The sequence below is a fragment of the Gorilla gorilla genome, chromosome 10, assembly GCF_029281585.2.
Source record: "Gorilla gorilla gorilla isolate KB3781 chromosome 10, NHGRI_mGorGor1-v2.1_pri, whole genome shotgun sequence".
NCBI lineage: Eukaryota > Metazoa > Chordata > Mammalia > Primates > Hominidae > Gorilla > Gorilla gorilla.
Genome location: NC_073234.2, coordinates 24,387,506 through 24,407,698, shown reverse-complemented (window position 1 = coordinate 24,407,698; position 20,193 = coordinate 24,387,506). Strand labels below are relative to the sequence as shown.

The 20,193-nt window shown below is 41.0% G+C and overlaps 1 protein-coding gene across 6 annotated transcripts in view; it reads right to left on the bottom strand.

Moving 5' to 3' along the window:
• RIMKLB (ribosomal modification protein rimK like family member B) overlaps window positions 1–20,193 on the bottom strand; it is a 103,059-nt gene that overhangs the window by 13,531 nt on the left and 69,335 nt on the right. For all 6 annotated transcript variants that reach the window (XM_055358623.1, XM_055358617.2, XM_055358624.1 and 3 more), the window contains 3 exons: window positions 19,938–20,168; window positions 17,979–18,065; window positions 15,940–16,143 (listed from right to left, as the gene is read on the bottom strand). In XM_055358623.1, the coding sequence (XP_055214598.1) occupies window positions 15,940–16,143; window positions 17,979–18,065; window positions 19,938–20,168 (522 nt within the window). The remainder of the gene's footprint in view (window positions 1–15,939; window positions 16,144–17,978; window positions 18,066–19,937; window positions 20,169–20,193) is intronic.

Sequence of the window (20,193 nt, the reverse complement as noted above, 5' to 3'; positions counted from 1 at the left end):
CAATCACTTTAACCCAGGAAGCGGGGGTTGCAGTGAGCTGAGATCATGCCACTGCACTCCAGCCTGGGCAACAAGAGCAAAATTCCATCTCCCAAAAAAAAAAAAAAAAAAAATTATTGCTACAACAGTACTTGACGCTTTGGAGGTACTTGAAACTATTTACTCAATAAATGAATCAATCAAGTGGAAAGAGTAGGAAGGAAATAAAATTGTTCTAATATTCCCATTGGAGGGGAAAGGGAACAAGGAACACCAGGGGAAAGTAAAGGTATTCCAAAGACTTCATTATTATTATGATGGTACAGTGAAGTAGTAAATAAAGTATCAAGGAAAATTATCTTCTCAAGTAACTGTAGAGAATCTGATTATGAGCATAAGAAAATAGAAGGTAACCATTAATGGAATGCAAAACCCTGGTTGATCTCCCAAATTAACTGGGTTTGGTGGCAGGAGTGAAAATAAAATGGTACCTTACTAACCAGCAAAAATTAGAAAAGAAAAAGAAAATGGAACAATTTGAGTTAAATAATAAACACAAAATAAGATGGAAGAAATTTTAAGTATATTAGTAATTACACAAAAAATGGACCAAATCTTCCATTAAAAGATGGAAACTAGTCCGATTTGAATAAAAAACAAAACTTAGCTATATACTGCTTATAGAAAACAGGCAAAATAAACTTACTTCATAGCTTTATTTCTCCTGACCAGAGTATATATCCATAGATACATTTTTTCCTTTGTTAAATATAAAAAACAATTATGCTAGTCACGCACCAAAAAAACTTAATAAAAAAAAATGTTACAGGCCACATTCTCTGACAATATTAGTAAGTCAAGAAAATCAGAAGGTAATAGGGTAATGGTAAAGGTAGCCAAAAGAATATTAACTACTTTGAGGTTGCAAAATTGATCCCTTGGATCAAAGAAATCACAAAGGAAAATGAGAACCAACTGTAAATAAAAGAGAAAAATGCTTTGTGTTAATACCTTCCAACACTGTGAAAATTCTCCAGAGGAAGATGTTTAACATGAATTGCCTTCATTTTGAAACAAGAAACTAAGTGTTCTAGCCAAAGAAACTAGGAAGAGAGATATAATGAAAACAAAAAGTAAAATGAATACAACAGAAAGAATTTTTTAAAAATACAAAAGCTATTTTGACAAGAATAAGAATGACAATAAAGAGAATCACATACAAAGCAGAGATTAAAAGCAGCATATGCAAATATCTCACAAAACTCTTTGGCAAAAAACTGGAAACCTAAAAGAAACGTATCATTTTTCCAAGCAAATGATAAATTTCCAAAACCGCCCCAGAAGTGGCAAACTTTAACAGGGCAATTATTACAGAAGGGTTTCAGAAAGTGATAAAAGCTATTACTGCAAAAGGAACTAGGATGAGAAAGGTTCATGGCTGAGTTTTACTTAGCTATCCTTTATTCCAATGTTACTTTACCAATATAGAATGCCCTAGGAAAAGACTGAAAACTCCCCAATACATTAAACAAAGCCAGCATAACCTTAATATCAAATGTGACAAAGTTTTTTAAAAATAATAATATTGGCCAATCTTATAAAAACCAATGAAAACATTCTAGGGCAACCCCCTTTGGGTCCCCTCCCTTTGTACAGGAGCTCTGTTTTCACTCTATTAAATCTTGCAACTGCACACACTTGTGGTCCGTGTTTGTTACGGCTCGAGCTGAGCTTTTGCTCACTGTCCATCACTGCTGTTTGCCACTGTCCCAGACCCACTGTTGACTTCCACCCCTCCAGATCCAGCAGGATGTCCTCTGTGCTCCTGATCCAGTGAGGCACCCATTGCTGCTCCTGATCAGGCTAAAGGCTTGCCATTGTTCCCGCACAACTAAGTGCCTGGGTTCTTCCTAATCGAGCTGAACAGTAGTCGCTGGGTTCCACAGTTCTCTTCCGTGACCCATGGCTTCTAATAGAGCTATAACACTCACCACATGGCCCAAGATTCCATTCCTTGGAATCCCTGAGGCCAAGAACCCCAGGTCAGAGAACAAGAGGCCTGCCGCCATCTTGGAAGTGGCCCTGCCGCCATCTTGGGAGCTCTAGGCACAAGGACCCCCTGGTAACATTTTGATGACCACGAAGGGACCTCCAAAGCGGTAAATAATATTGAACCACTTTGGCTTGCTATTCTGTCCTATCCTTCCTTAGAATTGGAGGAAAATACCAGGCACCTGTCAGCTGGTTAAAAATAATTAGCATGGCTGCCAGACTTAAGACTCAGGTGTGAGGTTGTCTGGGAAAGAGCTTTCTAACAACCCCCAACTCTTCTGGGTTGGGAGCGTTGGTCTGCCTGGAACCAGCTTCCGCTTTCAATTTTCCTGGGATAGCTGAGGGCCGACTAGAGGCAGAAAGCTGTCATCCCGAACTCCTGGCGTTAGCCGGTTGAGATCATGGCGCAGACAGAAGTCTCTACTCAACAGATGCCCATGCGTACACCCCTACCTTTCCTTCTGACCCATAGCTTCTGGGTCCCGACCATCACTTTCTTGAAAGTGTAGCCCAAAATTCTCCTTACCTCTGAATCTACTTCCTCTGATCCCTGCCTCCTAGGTACTAATGATTCAGACTTTCATTTCCTCTAGCAAGCTGTATTTCCAAAGGGATCTAAGGAAGCTCTACACTGCGTCCTTAGGCCCCTAGGCTACGAAGCCAGAGAGTCTTGTCCCTGGTGTCCCTCCCAATTTAGGCATACAGCTCTCGACATGGGCAGTTATGTGGGACCTGTTCCCCACCACCCTTGCCAGGGCTCCAAGTTTGTAAAGGGCTAGAAGAAAAGAGAAAGAGAGACAAAGAGGGGGCCAAAGAGAGAAAGAAAGAGAAAGATAGAAGTAGTAAAGGAGAAACAGTGTGCCCTATTCCTTTAAAAGCCAGGGTAAATTTAAAACCAACAATTGATAATGGAAGGTCTTCTCCGTGACCCTGTAACACTCCAATACTACCTTGTTGTCAGGGTAAACAAGGGCGTAGCCCGAAAACACTGAGACCACTGACAACCCCGTAGCCTTCCTATCAAAAATCTTTCACCCAGTGACCCGTGGATGGGCCAAATGCATTCAGTCGGTAGCAGCAACTGCATTGCTAAAAGTAGAAAAATAACCTTTAGAGGAAACCTCATTGTGAGCACCTCACCAGTTCAGAATTATCCTAAGTCAAAAAAGCAAAAAGTTAGCTTACTAACTCAAATCTTAAAGTATGGGACTATTCTGTTGGAAAAAGGTGATTTAACATTAACCACTGAAAATTCCCTTAACCTAGCAGATTTCCTAACAGGGGATTTAAATCTTAATTACCATACAAAGGTCTGACCAGACCTAGGAGGAACTCCCTTCAGGACAGGAGATAGAGGGTTCCTCCCAGGTGACTGAGGAAAAAAACACAGTGGGTATTCAGTAATTGATAGGGAGAATCTTGTGGAAGCAGGGTTAGGAAAATTGCCTAATAATTGGTCTGCTCAAACCTGCTAGCTGTTTGCACTCAGCCAAACCTTAAAGTACTTACAGAATCAAAAAGACTCTATCTCAATCCTGACTCAAAAGGTTACCTACACCCTCTCTGAAACGAATTTGCCTAAGAACTGTTGTTTATGGGAATGCATGTTGATGGGGCAACTGCGGTGTTATGAAATGCTCAGGAACCCAGCCCAGCTCTAGAACTCACCTCTGAGTGCAAAGGCAACGTTGGGCACGCTGGTAAAGGACCACTAGAATCCAGCAGCCTGGACCCCTTTCTTTGTGGTCAAGAAAGGCGGGAAAACAGGTGCAGGACTGCTACATCAGTGAGCGTAACTAATCCGATAAGCAGAGGTCCATGGGTGGTTACGCACCCTGGAAAGGAATAAGCATTAAGACCATAGAGGACGCTCTAGGACTAATGCTCATCAGAAAATGACTCGGGGTGCTGGCATCCCTATGTTCTTTTTTTCAGATGGGAAATGTTCCCCCCAAGGCAAAGTACATCTCCTAAGATGTACTTTGGAGAATTGGGACCAATTTGACCCTCAAACGCTAAGAAAGAAATGACTTATATTCTTCTGCAGTACTGCCTGGCCACAATATCCTCATCAAGGGGGAGAAACCTGGCCTCCTGACGGAAGTATAAATTATAACATCTTACAGCTAGACCTCTTTTGTATAAAAAAAGAGGCAAATGGAGTGAAGTGCCATATGTACAAACTTTCTTTTCATTAAGAAACAACTCACAATTATGTAAAAAGTGTGATTTATGCCCTACAGGAAGCCCTCAGAGTCTACCTCCCTATCCCGGCGTCCCCCCAGCTTCTTCCCCAACTAATAAGGACCCAAAAGGAGATAGACAAAGGGGTAAACAATGAACCAAAGAGTGCCAATATTTCCCAATTATGCCCCCTCCAAGCAGTGCGAGGAGGAGAATTCGGCCCAGTCAGAGTGCATGTACCTTTTTCTCTCTCAGACTTGAAGCAAATTAAAATAGACCGGGGCAAATTCTCAGATAACCCTGATGGCTATATTGGTGTTTTACAAGGGTTAGGACAATCCTTTGATCTGACATGGAGAGATATAATGTTACTGCTAAATCAGACAGTAACACCAAATGAGAGAAGGGCTGCCATAACTGCAGCCCGAGAGTTTGGCGATCTCTGGTATCTCAGTCAGGTCAATGATAGGATGACAACAGAGGAAAGAACAATACCCCAAGGCCAGCAGGCAGTTCCCAGTGTAGACCCTCACTGGGACACAGAATCAGAACATGGAGATTGGTGCCACAGACATTTGCTAACTTGCGTGCTAGAAGGACTAAGGAAAACTAGGAAAAAGCCTACAAATTATTCAATGATGTCCGCTATAACACAGGGAAATGAAGAAAATCCTACTGCCCTTCTGGAGAGACTAAGGGAAGCATTGAGAAAGCATACCTCCCTGTCACCTGGCTATTAAAGGCCAACTAATCTTAAATAAGTTTATCACTCAGTCAGCTGCAGACATTAGAAAAAAACTTCAAAAGTCCGCCTTAGGCCCTGAGCAAAACTTAGAAACCCTATTGAACTTGGCAACCTCGGTTTTTTATAATAGAAATCAGGAGGAGCAGGCGGAATGGGGCAAACGAGATAAGAAAAAGGCCACTGCTTTAGTCATGGCCCTCAGGCAAGCAGACTTTGGAGGCTCTGGAACAGAAAGCCTGGGCAAATCCAATGCCTAATAGGGCTTGCTTCCAGTGTGGTCTACAAGGACACTTTAAAAAAGATTGTCCAAATAGAAATAAGCCGCCCCCTCGTCCATGCCCCTTATGTAAAGGGAATCACTGGAAGGCCCACTGCCCCAGGGGACGAAGGTCCTCTGAGTCAGAAGCCACTAACCAGATGATCCAGCAGCAGGACTGAGGGTGCCCGGGGCAAGTGCCAGCCCATGCCATCGACCTCACAGAGCCCTGGGTATGCTTGACCATTGAGGGCCAGGACTGGACACTGGCGCAGCCTTCTCAGTCTTACTCTCCTGTCCCGGACAACGGTCCTCCAGATCTGTCACTATCCGAGGGGTCCTAGGACAGCCAGTCACTAGATACTTCTCCCAGCCACTAAGTTGTGACTGGAGAACTTTACTCTTTTCACATGCTTTTCTAATTATCCCTGAAAGCCCCACTCCCTTGTTAGGGAGAGACATTCTAGCAAAAGCAGGGGTCATTATACACCTGAATATAGGACAAGGAACACCTGTTTACTGTCCCCTACTTGAGGAAGGAATTAATCCTGAAGAAGGACAGTATGGACAAGCAAAGAATTCCTGTCCCGTTCAAGTTAAAGGATTCCGCCTCCTTTCCCTGCCAAAGGCAGTACCCCCTTAGACCCGAGGCCCAACAAGGACTCCAAAAGATTGTTAAGGACCTAAAGCCCAAGGCCTAGTAAAATCATGCAGTAGCCCCTACAATACTCCAATTTTAGGAGTACAGAAACCCAATGGACAGTGGAGGTTAGTGCAAGATCTCAGGATTATCAATGAGGCCGTTGTCCCTCTATACCCAGCTGTACCTAACCCTTATACTCTGCTTTCCTAAATGCCAGAGGAAGCAGAGTGGTTTACAGTTCTGGACCTTAAGGATGCCTTTTTCTGCATCCCTGTACATCCTGTCAATTTTTGTTTGCCTTTGAAGATCCTTCAAACCCAACGTCTCAACTCACCTGGACTGTTTTACCTCAAGGGTTCAGGGATAGCCCCCATCTATTTGGCCAGGCATTAGCCCAAGACTTGAGCCAGTTCTCACACTGAAGGACACTCTTCCTTTGGTACGTGGATAATTTACTTTTAGTCGCCCGTTCAGAAACCTTGTGTCATCAAGCCACCCAAGCGCTTTTAAACTTCCTCGCCACTTGTGGCTACAAGGTTTCCAAACCAAAGGCTCAGCTCTGCTCACAGCAGGTTAAATACTTAGGGCTAAAATTATCCAAAAGCACCAAGGCGCTCAGCGAGGCACGTATCCAGCCTATATTGGCTTATCCTCATCCCAAAACCCTAAAGCAACTAAGAGGGTTCCTTGGCATAACAGGCTTCTGCTGAATATGGATTCCCAGGTATGGCGAAATAGCCAGGCCATTATATACACTAATTAAGGAAACTCAGAAAGCCAATACCCATTTAGTCAGATGTACGCCTAAAGCAAAAGCGGCTTTCCAGGCCCTAAAGAAGGCCCTAACCCAAGCCCCAGTGTTAAGCTTGCCAACAGGCCAAGACTTTTCTTTACATGTAACAGAAAAAAACAGGAATAGCTCTAGGAGTCCTTACACAGGTCCGAGGGACCAGCTTGCAACCTGTGGCATACCTGAGTAAGGAAATTGATGTAGTGGCAAAGGGCTGGCCTCATTGTTTATGGGCAGTGGCAGCAGTAGCAGTCTTAGGATCTGAAGCAGTTAAAATAATACAGGGAAGAGATCTTACTGTGTGGACATCTCATAATGTAAACAGCATACTCACTGCTAAAAGAGACTTGTGGCTGTCAGACAACCATTTGCTTAAATATCAGGCTCTATTAAAGAGCCAGTGCTGCAACTGTGCACTTGTGCAACTCTTAATCCAGCCACATTTCTTCCAGACAATAAAAAAAAGAACATAACTGTCAACAGGTGATTGCTCACACCTACGCCGCTTAAGGGGACCTTCTAGAGGTTCCCTTGACTGATCCCGACCTCAACTTGTATACTGATGGAAGTTCCTTTGTAGAAAAAGGACTTCGAAAAGCAGGGTACGCAGTGCTCAGTGATAATGGAATACTTCAAAGTAACCCCCTCACTCCAGGAACTAGCGCTCAGCTGGCAGAACTAACAGACCTCATTCAGGCACTAGAACTAGAAGGAAAAAGGGTAAATATATATACAGACTCTAATATGCTTACCTAGTCCTCCATGACCATGCAGCAATATGGAGAGAAAGGGAATTCCTAACTTCCAAGGAACACCTATCAAACATCAGGAAGCCATTAGGAGATTATTCTTGGCTGTACAGAAACCTAAAGAGGTGGCAGTCTTAAACTGCCGGGGTCATCAGAAAGAAAAGGAAAGGGAAGTAGAAGGGAAGCACCAAGAGGACATTGAAGCCAAAAGAGCCGCAAGGCAGGACCCTCCATTAGAAATGCTTATAGAAGGACCCTAGCATGGGGTAATCCCCTCCGGGAAACCAAGCCCCAGTACTCAGAAGAAGAAATAGAATGGGGAACCTCACGAGGACGTAGTTTCCTCCCCTCAGGATGGCTAGCCACCAAAGAAGGAAAAATACTTTTGCCTGCAGCCAACCAATGGTAGTTACTTAAAACCCTTCACCAAACCTTTCACTCTCACTGCACCTCCTCCTTGCCGCTGTACTACCAGTAGCTCCCTTTACCAAGAGCTTCTATGGAGAATGCGGCTTCCCAGAAATATTGACGCCCCATTGTAGTTTTTCTAAAGGAAACCCCACTTTCACCACCCACACCCATATGCACCTGCACTTCAGGTCATACATTTCAATTCCTGTATCTTTAACCTCCTTGTTAAGTTTGTCTCTTCTAGAATCAAAGCTATAAAACCACAAATGGTTCTTCAAATGGGGCCCCAGATGCAGTCCATGGCTAAGATCTACCGCAGACCCCTGGACCGGCCTGCTAGCCCATGCTCCGATGTTAATGACATCGAAGGCACCCCTCCCGAGGAAATCTCGACTGCACGACCCCTACTATACCCCAATTCAGCAGGAAGTAGTTAAAAGCAGTCGTCAGCCAACCTCCCCAACAGCACTTGGGTTTTCCTGTTGAGAGCGGGGACTGACAGACAGGACTAGCTGGATTTCCTAGGCCAACTAAGAATTCCTAAGCCTAGCTGGGAAAGGTGACTGCACTCACCTTTAAACACAGGGCTTGTAACTAAGCTCACACCTGACCAATCAGGTAGTAAATAGGGCTCACTAAAATACAAATTAGGCTAAAGCAGGGGGTAAAGAAATAGTCAAATCATATATCGCCTGAAGAGCACAGGGGGAGGGGCAATGATCGGTATATAAACCCCAGGCATTTGAGCAGGGAGCGACAACCCCGTTTGGGTCCCCTCCCATTTTATGGGAGCTCTGTTTTCGCTCTATTAAATCTTGCAACTGAAACAAAAAAAGATCTAAATAAAATATGAAAAAAACAAATTCGGTAATTTTTGAAAGAACAGTAAGCTATCCAAAGAAGGTTTATTTTTAAAATGCAAAGGGCAATTTGGAAAAACAAATTCTTTTTTTTTTTTTTTTTTTTTGCTATCTCCCCCTCACCCTCTCGTCTCAACCACCTGAGTTAACCAGGTTTACAGGCATGTGCCAGCATGCCAAGCTAATTTTTGTATTTTTTGTAGAGATAGAGTTTAGCCATGTTGCCCAGGCTGCTCTCAAACTCCCGAGCTCAAGGCCCACCCTGGCCTCCCAAAGTGCTGGGATTACAGGAATAAGCCACTGCACCTGGCCAGAAAAATTATTTTTAATCTAAAATGTATCAACATAATCCATCACACCAAGAAATTAAAGGTCTTAAGGATCCTTATTAGCATAGCTAAATAAAACTGAGCTGTGAACCTTTCTGGTCCTAAATTAAAGATGCCAAGATGGCACAGCAAAAGAAACTACCATCAGAGTGAACAGGCAACCTACAGAATGGGAGAAAATTTTTGCAATCTACTCATCTGACAAAGGGCTAACATCCAGAATCTACAAAGAACTCAAACAAATTTACAAGAAAAAAACAACCCTATCAACAAGTGGGCGAAGGATATGAACAGACACTTCTCAAAAGAAGTCATTTATGCAGCCAACAGACACATGAAAAATGCTCATCGTCACTGGCCATCAGAGAAATGCAAATCAATAACCACAATAAGATACCATCTCACACCAGTTAGAATGGCGATCATTAAAAAGTCAGGAAACAACAGGTGCTGGAGAGGATGTGGAGAAATAGGAATGCTTTTACACTGTTGGTGAGACTGTAAAGTAGTTCAACCATTGTGGAAGACAGTGTGGCAATTCCTCAGGGACCTATAACTAGAAATACCATTTGACCCAGCCATCCCATTACTGGGTATGTACCCAAAGGATTATAAATGCTGCTGCTATAAAGACACATGTACACGTATGTTTATTGTGGCACTATTCACAATAGCAAAGACTTGGAACCAACCTAAATGTCCATCAATGATAGACTGGATTAAGAAAATGTGGCACATATACACCATGGAATACTATGTAGCCATAAAAAAGGATGAGTTCACATCCTTTGTAGGGACACAGATGAAACTGGAAACCATCATTCTCAGCAAACTATCGCAAGGACAAAAACCAAACACCGCATGTTCTTACTCATAGGTGGGAATTGAACAATGAGAACACTTGGACACAGGAAGGGGATCATCACACACCGGGGCCTGTTGTGGGGTAGGGGAAGGGGGAGGGATAGCATTAGGAGATATACCTAATGTAAATGACGAGTTAATGGGTGCAGCACACCAACATGGCACATGTATGCATATGTAACAAACCTGCACGTTGTGCACATGTACCCTAGAACTTAAAGTATAATAAAAATAAATAAAAAATAAAGATGCCAAGATGGCACAGGATAAAATCTGACAATCATCCCTCCTAAACACTCTAATAGAATCTCTAATAGAATCAATCTCCTTAAATATAGTATCCTAAACAGCAAAACACTAAACCTATTTCAGTGGAAATCAGAAACTAAACAGAAATCACTGCAATCCTTATTGCTTAACACTATACTGGAGGTTCTAAAGCAGTGGTTCTCAACTGGGGAGAATCTGGAAATTGTATGGTGGCATTTCTGCTTGTTTGAGATCTGGGGCGGACATACTGGCATTTAGTAGTCGTTGGTCAGAAATGCTATGCAAAAGACAAAACTGCCCAATTTAAAACTAAGCAAATATAATGAAGAGCGATACATACACAAGTAAATACAAATGACCAAATAAACTATGAAAAGATTCTCTCATCGTTCATGGTGAGAAAAATAAAAATTAAAATAGCCATAAGATAGCAATTAATTCTCATCTGATTGGAAAAAAAAATTGCAAGTTGAAATGCAAAAAGTTATGGGCTTTTTAAAAAGTAATCTGATTGATTATTTAGAGATGGAGTCTTGCTCTGTTGCCCAGGCTGAAGTGCAGTGACATGACCTTGGCTCACTGCAACCTCCACCTCCCAGGTTCAAGTGATTCTCCTGTCTCAGCCTCCTGAGTAGCTGGGACTACAGGTGGCTGCCACCATGCCCAGCTAATTTTTGTATTTTTAGTAGAGATGGGGTTTCACCATGTTGCCCTTTGGTCTCAAACTCCTGACCTCAAGTGATCCTCCCACCTCAGCCTCCCAAAGTGCTGGGATTACAGCATGAGCCACTGTGCCTGGCCATACATTTTTTTAAATATGTATTTTGTTCCATCAATTCCAACCTTGATGAGACTTATCAAGACAAAAGCACCAGTATATAAAGCAAAGCATATTCACAAGGATGTTTATAGTATTATTGCTCACAATAGTAAAACACTAAATACAAATTGCAATTCAATTCTGGCAAACAAGGTAGAGAGGCTCTTGCTCTATCAGATATCTACCCATAGTACCAAAAGAATAAAGACTGGTATTCATACATAAAAAGCACGATACAATAGACTAAGGGACCTTGCAATAGACCAATGCACATATGGAAATTAAACACGTTACAAAGTAGTAATAAACAGACTATTCAATAAGTTGTGTTCAGACAACCAGTTATTCATTTTGAAAAAAGAAAACAGGATCTCTTTCATCATGCTGAACAGCAAAATCAATTTCAGGTAGATTAAAGTCCTAAACACGGAAAAGCTTTTAGAAGACTATTCAAGAACTGAACATGACCAAAGGGTGGAGAAGAATTTCTTCAATTTAAAAACAGTAGAGAATATAAAGAAATAGATGAATATGCTTGACATTAAAAGTGACAATTTTTGTCCATCAAAATCTATAATCAAAAAAAAAAAAGAAGAAATACCACAGACTGGGATGAAAATACTGTACTTACAATTCATATAACTGACAGAAGAATTTGAAGTCAGATTAGATAAATCGGGTCAGGTGCAGTGGCTCACACCTGTAATCACTGGACTCTGGGAGGCTGAGATGGGAGGATCACTTGAGGCTAAGAGTTTAAGACTAGCCTGGGTAACATAGCGAGACTTCATCTCGATAAAAAATAAGATATTTTTATAAAGGAAAAAAAGAAAAAGAGCCCGCAGATCAATACAAAAAAGGGAAAAAAAATCTCGATTAAAAAAGGACACAAAGGACCTGAACAGGCAATTCATAGATGAGATACCAGAATATGCACTAAAAAAAGTGAACAGATGCATAATCTCAACAGTGAGAGATAAATTAAAATAATGACATGACAGGCCAGGCACGGTGGCTCACGCCTGTAATCCCAGCTCTCAGGGAGGCAAGAGGCAGGAGGATAGCTTGAGCCCAGGAGTTCGAGACCTGCCTGGGCAATATAGCAAGACCCCATTCTCCAGAAAAAGGAAAAAAAAAAAAGACAAAAGTTCACATTATTTTGGCAGGTTTAATGTCTACCGACCTTACAGGTTTGCAAGAAGTTGGCACTATAAGAAACAGTATTCAATGAGGAGAAATTCTAAGGTAGTATGCTCACTTTGGAGAATCATTTGGCAATATCTAGTAGAGCTGAAGTTATTGTAATACACTACAACACAGAAATCCCACTTCTGGGTGAATGGGCTAACCCAGAAATACTCTTGACGATGTTTCTAAGGATGAAGTTTTATAACATAAAATAATAACTAGTTTAGGAATACAGACAGAAGAACTAAAAGTACATTATAGGAAAGATAAATACCAAGTTCAGGATGTGGGGAAGAGAGAAGAAAATGATCAGAGAGAGTAAACAGATAACTATATTGACAACTTATTTCTAAAGCTGGTTAATGGGTGCAAAGGAATCCTTTATACCTTTTTGTAAGCCTCACTGATCTCAAAACAACTTTTTTTTTTTTTTTTTTTTTTTGAGACAGGGTCTTGCTGTGTCACCCAGGCCAGAATGCAGCCTCCCAAGTAGCTGGGACCGGAGGTGTGAATCACCACGTCTGGCTTATTTAATTAATTAATTTTTTATAGAGATGGGGTCTCTCTACATTGTTCAGGCTGGTCTCAAACCTCAGGGCTCAAGCCATTCTCTTGCCTCGGCATCCCAAAGTGTTGGGTGGGGGACTACAGGACTGAGCCACAGCACCCGACCTCAAAACAAACTTAATGAAAAAAGTATACTTCTTAATATAAAACTAAGTTACTTTCTAAAGTTCCTTTTGCCTGAACTATGAAGAGTAACTATTAATTAAATCTCAATGTAGTAAAGTAAAAGTGACCCATAAAAGAAAAGATGCCATTTAGCTCTCTTCTAGCTAGTCAGCAGGACGTGTTATAATGAAAAATTAAAATGAGACATGAAGAGCTAATTCAAGGAGGCAGAAGTCATTTTTCAAGAATAGAAAGTAGGTTGGGCACGGTGGCTCACACCTGGTGGCTTCCAGCAATTTGGGAGGCTCATCACTTGAGGCCAGGAGTTCAAGACCAGCCTGGTCAACATGGTGAAACCCCATCTCTACTAAAAATACAAAAATTAGCCCAGCATGGGGGTGCACACCTGTAGTCCCAGCTACTCAGGAGGCTGAGGCACGAGAATTGCTTGAACCTGGGAGGCAGAGGTTGCAGTGAGCTGAGATCACACCACTGTACTTCAGCCTGGGTGGCAGAGCAAGACTCCATCAGAAAAAAAAAAAAAAAAAAAAAAGTAGAAAGTAAAATTAATATAACCAATATCTTTGAAATCTTCACTGTGTTCTTACTCTATCATGTATTCTGAATAAGCCATCATATTGAATTTCATACTTATCAATATATTGCCTTTTCTTTAGTTTTACTAAATGTTTGTATTCCCAACACTGCATTGTTTAGTTTTGCATATATTTAAATTTTATATAAATGCAATACATGTATTCTCTTCTTTGACTTGCCTTTTTAAATGAACATTATGTTTTTGAGATTCATCCATGTGATTATAGATCTCAGAGAGATAAGTAGGAATCTGGGGCCTGGTAGCCAGGGCAAGAACTTAAAATTTTTCTGGGAATGAAACTGGGGAGCTATTGGAGGAATTTTTTTTATTTTTGTTTTTGAGACAGGCTGGAGTGCAGTGGTACGATCATGGTTCACTGCAGCCTCGACCGCCCAGGCTCAAGCAATCTTTCTGCCTTAGCTTCCTGAGCAGCTGGGACCACAGGTGCATGCCACGATGCCCAGCTAATTTTTTTTTTTTTTTTTGAGGCAGAGTCTCACTCTGTTGCCCAGGCTGGAGTGCAGTGGTGCAATCTTGACTCACTGCAACCTCTGTCTCCTGGTTCAAGAGATTCTCATGCCTCGGCCTCCAGAGTAGCCGGGACTAAACAGGAATGTGCCACTGCACCTGGCCAACTTTATATTTTTAGTGGAGATGGGGTTTCACCATGTTAGCCAGGCTAGTCTTGAACTCCTGGCCTCAAGTGATCCATCGACCTTGGCCTACGAAAGTGCTGGAATTACAGGTTTGGGCCACCAAGCTTGGCCCCAGCTCATTATTTTTATATTTTGTAGAGACAGGGTCTCTCCCTCGATTGCCCAGGCTGGTTTTGAACCTTGAGCTCAGGATGATCTTCCTGCCTCAGCCTCCCAAAGTGTTGGGATTACCAGTGTGAGCCATTGTGCCCGGCCCTATTGGAGGATTTTGAGCAAAGGCTGATTTGACTTGCAATGTAAAAGCATCCGTCATATCACTGCGGTGTTAGGAAGAGATTAGGAGGGAAGGGTAGAAGCAAGAAGACCCCTTAAGGGGCTACTGTAGGTAATCCAAATAAGAGAAGATGGTATTAGGAGTGCAGATGGTAAAAAATGGTCAGATTTGGAAACATTCTGAGTAGAGATTTCAAGGGGTTCCTGACAATTTGAATATGAGGTATAAGAAAAGAGAGGGACCAGGATGCCTCTAAGGATTTGGGTCTAAATCAGAAAAACAGAGCTGTCATTAAGCAATAGAGAGAGGCTGGATGTGGTGGCTCTCATCTATAATCCCACAAGTTTAGAAGGCCAACGCAGGAGGATTACTTGAGCCCAGGAGTTTGAAACCAGCCTGAGCAACATAGGGAGACCCTATCTCTACAAAAAAAAAATGTAAAAAATTAGCCCAGCGCTGGGTGTGGTGGCTCATGCCTGTAATCCCAGCATTCTGGGAGGCCGAGGCAGGCATATCACCTAGGTCAGAGGTTTGAGACCAGCCTGGCCAACATGGTGAAACTCCGTCTTTACTAAAAATAAAAAAATTAGCTGGGCATGGTGGCAGGTGCCTGTAGTCCCAGCTACTCAGGAGGCTAAGGCAGGAGAATCACTTGAACTCATGAGGTGGAGGTTGCAGCGAGCTGAGATTGCACCACTGCATTCCAGCCTGGGTGACAGAGTGAGGCTCGTTTCAAAAAATAAAATAATTAGACGGGCATGGTGGCATGTGCCTGTGGTCTCGGCTACTTAGGAGGCTGAGGCAGGAGGATCGCTTGAGCCTGGGAGGTTGAGGCTGCAGTGAGCTGTGATCCTGCCACTGCACTCCAGCCTGGGAGACAGGCAAGACCCCATCATTCACTCACTCATACATACATACATATAGACATATATAAGAATAAAATGATAAGGAGATAACTACAGGTAGAACACATTGTAAGTTCAGTTTTGGAGATACTGAGTAAGCAATTCCTTATATAAACCTGGAGGTGGAGCAGGGAAAAAAGCCTAAATTGGAGATAGAAATTTGGAAATAATACACATACAAATGGTATTTAAAGTCATGAGCTGTACAAGATTACTAAGGAAGTGATATAAACAGAGAAGAGGAGGATAAAAACCCAAAGCCTAAGCTCTGATGTACCTAACAATAAGAGATCTGAGAAAATACATATTTAAGAAAATCAAAATCAGCAATCTTGTTTGGACCAATGGGTAAAATGGGTTATGACATCTTATAGGAACTCCAATTATATACAAAATAACTACATCACCAAAGAGCAACTTTTGTCAGATAACCAATACATGTGTAAATTGGGTTACAAATTGAGAATGGGTGAAGGCAGATTTAATATGACTCAGTGAAACAGAATTATATTACTAGAAAAATAACTCAAGAGTTTAATTACATTGATGGCATGTGTAAAAATCGTATTTACATGTAAAAGGAAATACGTTTTTCAACTTATTAAGAAGGTCTAGAGTTACACACATATGAATACTCACTGGACAATTATAAATGTTACTTTATATACTAGAAAGATAATTGCATTATTTTTACCTAATGAGCAGTTGCTTTGCATTCTCCCATCTGTTGAACAACGTAACATGGTGCCAACCACACGGCCTCCCACGACAATGACACGTACATCCCGTCCGTGAGACTCTTTAACATACTTCTGGAACAGGTATGGCGCTTCATGGCGAATAAGATGGCTTAGATCAGCCAAATGGTGCTTATCTCGAGCCAAGAAAACAGCCTTACCTATGATTGAAAAGAATAAAAATACATGTTAAGTCATCAATTGTGGGCAGATGATACCTATTATCTGAATCTTCTTGTATCACAATCTGCTATTTCAGAACCAATTACATTTTTTTTAAGTTTTCCTTGTGAGAACTGTTTTAACAGTGAAATAATACAAAAATATATAAAGACAAGGTAAATAGTCTCCTTTTACTACTCCCTAAACTCTTTCATGACAAATTAAAATTTATTTTGATATATGCTGAGGCAGGGGTCTAGATTTGTACTTCTCCAGGTTAGCCAATAATGAAACCTTATTCACTAGCAAAACTTTTTATCTCTGAATTAAAACGTGTGATATATTATTATACAATATATTAATATACGATATTAGGATATAGTAATATAGCAGTATGTTACCTCAATTTATTTCTGAATTCTCTAGCCTGTTCCACTGCTCTATTTGTCTATTTTTGTGCCAATGGAAGTGGCTGTTTTTGATATATGGTTCTAAATTCTTCCCATGGTGGGGAGGGGAAAGGAGGGATACTGAATCTATGTCACTTCTGGCTGAATCTAGGAGGGCTTGTGATTGCTCCAAACAAGAGAATATAGCAGAAGTAATTCTATTATGACTTATGAGGGTAGACCATAAAAGGTCATACAGATTCTTTGTTCACTTTAGCATTCACTGCAGGAGGCCTGAGACTCTTGGCTGCTCTACTGGAGAAGCCAAATATAAAGAATCCAGTCAATAGTTCCAGTTGAACTCTGATCCAGCCATCCCTGCCGAAACACAAAATATGTCACTGTACTCAGACTGATGTATCATTTTATGCCTTAAAATTCTACCTTAGGCTGGGCGCAGTGGCTCACACCTGTAATACCAACACTTGGGGAGGCCGAGGCGGGTGGATCACCAGAGGTCAGGAGCTCGAGACCAGCCTGGCCAACATGGTGAAACCCCGTCTCTACTAAAAATACAAAAAACAAAGTAGCTGGGCGTGGTGGCGGATGCCTGTAATTCTAGCTACTTGGGAGGCTGAGGCAGGAAAATCGCTTGAATCTGGGAGACAGAGGTTGCAGTGAGCTGAAATCATGCCACTGCACTCCAGCCTGGGCAACAAGAGCAAAACTCCATCTCAAAAAAAAAACAAAAAACAAACAACAACAACAACAACAACCTACCTAAACTACTTTAATTCAAAGTCATTAAGATATTTTCATATGCCATCTTGTAAGTGTTATAGTTTTACCATATGCATTTAAGTCTTCAAACTATATATCTTTAGAGGGCAATGACTGGAGTTAGTGATCTAAGGTCTTATTGTTTCTTTGCCTTTTTTTAGACACAGTCTGGCTCTATCGCCCAGGTTGGAGTGCAGTGGTGTGATCTCGGCTCACTGCAACCTCCGCCTCCCGGGTTCAAGCAATTCTCTTCCCTCAGCCTCCCGAGTAGTTGGGATTACAGGCGTATGCCACCACATCTGGCTAATTTTTGTATTTTTAGTTGAGGCGAGGTTTCACCACATTGGCCAGCTGGTCTTGAACTCCTGACCTCAGGCGATCCGCCTGCCTTAGCCTCCCAAAGTGCTGGGATTACGGGCGGTCTTTATATTATTGAGGAAGATACAGACATTAACTTGAGACTCAGTCTAAGTATGTATGTTAAAATCTGTAGGTAACCACTAAACAAATAGCTTTTAGCCAAACTGAACAACTCATAGTAGCCTTCTGTAAGTCTGAGGTACCATGCATCTAACAATTTCCCTCTAACTATTCTTCAAAGTCACTCATATTAATAAGCAAGAATAGTTTCAAAACTATATACCTTACCAACAACTCATACATACCTCTATGACCCCGCGTATTCTTTACTACCATTGGGAACTCCAGTACTTCAGCTTCATCAATCATTTTAGCAAAATTTTCGTGGCCACCTGGTTTGAGCAATACAAAAATTTAAGACAAACAGCAGCAGAAGTATTTTGTGATCAATTTTATCAACACTAAAGACAACCAACAGCACAAGGAAGTTGAAGGTAAGAGCCTGATGGCTATCTTTTTTTCTTGGAGAAAGTATGTGTAAGTTGAAAATATAACTGAATATCAGTTTAAAACAAATAATAGCTCCCTTAATCTATACATATTCTGATATCTAACTTAAGTATCTTTCAGCTAAAGAGTTTCCTAATTCTATGCCATTTCTCATGTTTTTATCCTTATTATTCTCCCACACAAATAACAGAAGCCCCAAGATTTACTTTAATATATTCAATTCCCTGCTTCGATTAAGGAACTGAAGAATGAGTTGGTTAAGATCTATCCAAGGTTGAAGAGATGCTGCACACACTGACACACTCTCTTTTTATTATCAACAAACACACACACACCAATTTTTCTTATCTCCATTACTAATCAGAGTTCTTTCTACCCTAGGGTAACTAAGTAAGCATCCTGGGTTAAGTCTCCTTTCTTATTCTTTTTATTGCCCAAAAACAAATGATACAATAACAAGATTAGAGCAAAAATAGATTGTAGCTACAAAAATCAGCATGATTAGAGAGAAAAGCTGAGACAGGAAAAAGTCCATTAAACAAGTGAAATACGAGAAATTTGTAGCGTTGCAAAATTATGACTTGGTCACCAAATTTTAATCCTTCATCAATAGAACAAAGGTAATACTTGTTAATTTGGTTAACCTTTTTTTCCTTCTTTCCATTCTCATAAAATCAAAATTGTACAATCATGTTATAAACTATTAATATCCCCAAAGCACTAAAAACACAGAATTCTCAACTTATATTAATTCTGTCTCTTCTTATGCAATTGCTAAAAACAGAAACTGCGTCCACACATGCCACACAGGCTTGGTGGGGCTTGAGGGGGAAGAGTTCCTTTTTTTAAAAATATTAACAATAAGGAGAGGACAAGGGTTCCTTTGTAAAGCCTCATGAAATCTCCAAGCACTCTACTGGATATTTATTTGGAGAAATACCTTTATGGAAAACTCTGCACTGATTTAAGTTTGATCTTTTCCAAACAAGAGAATTAAAGGCAGGAAATACATTAGAAAAATATTGTTTAAAGCAGTGCTACTCAGAATGTGGTCCTGTAACCTATGCCTGTATAGGACTTGTTCACTACTGTTATGTGGTCAGATAAATACAAAAAGGGTAGGCAGCAGAAGCTTTTATAGCAATCTGGCACTGCTGTGATCATTTTATTATATTTTACATGAGTATTAATCTACCACAGATTGATCTTTAAAAAAAAAAAACCCTTTTACCAGAAGTTCGAAAGCACTGCTACACCTACTAAAGTGTTACTTTCTTTAAAAACATTAAAATATTTGAGTTATCAAAATGGTAATGAAGAAAATGGAAAACTGATGTCATAAAATTAGAATTATCTTTTACCACAGAGGTTGGCAAACTAAGGCCTGCGGGTCAAATTTGACCTATCGGCTGTTTTTATAATAATAAAGTTTCATCGGAACAAAGCTACTCATTTGTTTTAAGCATTGTCTATAACAGCTTTCATGCTACAACAGCATTACGGAGGGTTACCAGAGAACTTATGGCTTGTAAAACCTAAAATACTTATAATCTTGCCCTTTACAGAAAAAGTTTTCTAACCCTATTTTCCCCCATAATATGAAACAAATCTTAAGATATAATTCATAATTATCCTGTCCAGTGTGTTAAAACTGAAAGACACTTCTATAAGGTGTTCTTTCATGTCTGTAAATTTATCCTATTAAACTATCAGTGGTTAATATTTAGGCTATGTATGCTCTTTAGTAGGCTCACCATAAGAGAAAGTATCCGGCAGAGGAACACCATGGCCAGCCAACTCTTGAAATGTCCAGAACTTATTAACGCAGTTCAGGATGGCTTGAGGTCGGTTCATTAACCGACATCCCATCTTCTCTAGATGGCGCAAAACAGTGATGTCACTATCACTTTGCACCCAAGGGGTTGGTACTCTGACTACCACCACTTGTGGGTAGGCAGTGATTAGCTCTCCATTGATCCGCAGACCTGAAATATATAAATACAAGACCAA